Source organism: Papaver somniferum, chromosome 9 (genome assembly GCF_003573695.1).
Source record: "Papaver somniferum cultivar HN1 chromosome 9, ASM357369v1, whole genome shotgun sequence".
In the NCBI taxonomy this organism is placed as follows: domain Eukaryota; kingdom Viridiplantae; phylum Streptophyta; class Magnoliopsida; order Ranunculales; family Papaveraceae; genus Papaver; species Papaver somniferum.
Window position 1 is genome coordinate 98,308,002 of NC_039366.1, and position 3,319 is coordinate 98,311,320.

A 3,319-nucleotide genomic window follows, 5' to 3' on the forward strand; every position below is an offset into this window, starting at 1 on the left:
TCTTAGCTCATTGGATTCGCAAGCTCACTATAACATGAAGAAAAGGTGACTCGGCGACGGAATCGGTGCTGGACTCGGAAAAATTCTCTTCATTGTTCTTTGATTTCTGGTCAACCAAGCATTAATTTCAGGTGATTTTGTTGAATCTTACATCATTCATCATGTTTTCTGGAATTAATTGGTTTTAACTCAGGTGTTTTACTTCGTAAAATGGGATCTAAAACAAACTATGAGTCTGATAATATTTCTTCAGTAGAAGGAATGAAAATTCCTTCAATTGAATTACCTGATGAACTATTTGAGAAAAGCTTAGATCCATGGCGTTTTTCTTTAATTGGTAGATTAAATTTACAGAAGATCAAATTTGTTGATGCTGCAATAATTCTTAGAAATCAATGGAAATTAACTGGAGAATATAAGTTAATTCCATTAGGTAGAGGTTTCTTTACCATCAAATTGGATAATGCTACAGACCATAACTACATCAAGTCTCAAGTATGGGAAGTTACAGATCAAATTTTGAAGGTTAGAAATTGGGTTTATAATTTTCGACCTACCAGTCAAAGAACTTCTAAGGCTTTTGTTTGGATGAGATTTCCAGGTTTAGGTCTTGAATTCTGGAGTGAATCAATTCTGTTCAAAATTTGTAAAGAAATAGGAACTCCAATTAAAATTGATGAGGCAACAGCTAAATGTGATGTTGGATATTATGTAAATGTCTTGGTTGAGGTAGATTTTTCTTCTTCAATTCCAAACAAAGTATGGATTGGGACTAAATATGGGGGTTTTTTTCCAAGAGGTTTTCATTCCAGATTGTCCAAAATACTGCAGTACCTGCAAAATGGTAGGTCACTTTATCACAGAATGTAGAGTAGAAAAAGCAAAAAGGAATGAAACTAATTCAGAAAACATAATTACTCCACAACAGCCTAAGAGTTCCTCAGAAATTCTTCAGCAGCCTAAATCAAGTTCAACAAACAATTTGAATGTTTTATCTTCAGCAAGTGTCACTAGGTCATTGCCCTTTGATATTTGTGATACATCAGCAGATGACAATGAAGACTCTGTCACCCATACAATTCATGTTACTCCAACATTTCCAGTTCATCAAATTATTCACAATGCTACTACTGGGAGATTCAGTCCTCTTGAATGTGTTCAAGAAAATATTCTTGAAGATACTATGGTTAATGAAGATAAGACAGCTGATGTTGTAGAAACTCCTCAAATCAAATTTGTAGATGGAAAGACAGGGACAGTCTCTGATGAAACTGTTAAGGTTACTTCATGGTCAAAAGTGGTTGATAAAAAAGTGATCCCTACTTCTACTTCTTCCACTTCACAACATTCTCCAGGTGCAGCTAAAGGTGGTAATCCAATTGTTACAAATAAGAAACATAATCTCAGACAAAATCATGGTAAGGGAGGTACCAAAAATCCTCCACCACCAAGATGAAGATCATATATTGGAATATTCGGGGCCTAAGAAGACCTAGGGCTCAGAATAAACTAAGGTCTTTGGTGAATCAATTTAACCCATCTCTAGTTTGGGTTGCAGAACCAAAAATTTCTTGTAGTGCTTCTTTTTGCAGTCAATTAAATCTCACTGGAATGAAAAGTATGGTGATACATAATTCAACCTCATCTACAAAAGGTAATTTATGGTTATTCTGGAATGCTTCTTTATCTACTCCTCAAGTTATTTAAATGTCTAGCCAAATGGTAACTGTCAAGATTGGTGAAGTATTAGTTTCTGGTGTTCATGCTCATGTTAAAAAAAGTCAAAGAAAGTTTCTATGGTCAGAGATGGAAATCATTAGCCAGCTACAAAAACCATGGGTTGTTTTAGGTGATTTTAATGCTATAATTTCACCTGAAGAGAAATTTGGTGGTAAAGCTCCAAACAGAATTTCAATGATGGATTTTATTCATTGCCTTAATGAATATAACTTAATTCAAGCTCCTAGTACAGGTCAGCAATACACTTGGTCCAATTGTGAACAAGGAACAAAAAGAATCCTATGTGTTATAGATAGAGTTGTTTTTAATTCTTTATGGTTACAGAAGTATGGTGATTGGGGATATAAGGTTGGATTGAGGATAGTTTCAGATCATGCTCCATTATTATGTGGTTGTGCAAGCATACCCAGACCAAAGAATGTTCCCTGGATATTTCAGAAAATGTGGATTGATCATCCATCATTCTTAAGTGAAGTGAAGAAAGTATGGACTGAGAATATTATTGGTGATCCATCTTTTATTTTCATGCAGAAGCTAAAAAAGCTAAAAAAGTTCTTAAGTGAGTGGAATTGGAGTGTATTTGGTAATATTAATACAAAAATTAAGGAAGCAGAAGATAAAGTTCAAAAAGCAATGGAGTTATCTGATCAAAATCCCTTAAATGAAGATCTTTTGGCCAACTTAGTAGCAGCACAAAATGAACATGCAACAAGAGAAGTTCAAGCAAATACTCTTATGAGACTTAAATCAAGAGCAAAATGGATTAAAGATGGTTCTGCAAACACTGCATACTTCCATGCTAGAATGAAGATTAAACAAGCAAGAAATACAATTAGTGAACTAGAAGATGCAAATGGAAATATTATTAATGATCAATCTCAAATTGCAGATACTTTAGTCAAGCATTTTCAACAAAAATTTGAAGCTTAAGATGTTGATGTTTCTGAATAATTGCTTGATGTTATTCCCTCAGTTATTACAGATGAAGACCAAGAAATGTTGGACTCCATTCCCACCACTGAAGAAATCAAGAAAGTTGTTTTTGAAATGGACTCAGATAGTGCCCCTGGTCCAGATGGATTTCCTGGATCCTTTTATAAAAGTTGCTGGGATATAATTCAATTGAATTTAAAAGATGCCATACAATTTTGTTGGAGAAGAAGATTTATCCCCAAAGGCCTGAATTCAAATTTCTTAACCATCATTCCTAAATGTGCAGGTGCTAAGAAAGCAAGTCAATATAGGCCATTTGGATTGAGTAATGTATTGTTCAAAATTTTCTCAAAGATAATTTCTGTTAGAATGAATGGACTCATGGAGAAGTTAATTTCATTACAACAGGCTGCTTATGTTAAAGGAAGAAGCATTCAAGAACAAATACTTCTAACTTCATAGATGGTAAATGAAATGAGGAAAAAGAGAAGAGGTGGTAATGTGGCTTTTAAACTGGACATATCACAGGCTTATGATTCTGTAAGTTGGACTTTTCTTCTTAAAGTTATGCACAAATATGGATTTTCATCATCTTGGTGTGATTGGTTGTTAACCATGTTTAAATCTGCAAAATTATCAGTAATGG

The 3,319-nt window shown here is 34.0% G+C and overlaps 1 protein-coding gene across 1 annotated transcript; it reads left to right on the forward strand.

Annotated features, from left to right (window-relative positions):
• The first annotated feature begins 1,707 nt into the window (after positions 1 to 1,707).
• LOC113312326 lies at positions 1,708 to 2,670 on the forward strand. The gene has a single exon (XM_026561090.1). It carries the CDS (start codon positions 1,708 to 1,710, stop codon positions 2,668 to 2,670), a length of 963 nt encoding a protein of 320 aa, XP_026416875.1.
• Positions 2,671 to 3,319: the final 649 nt, after the last annotated feature.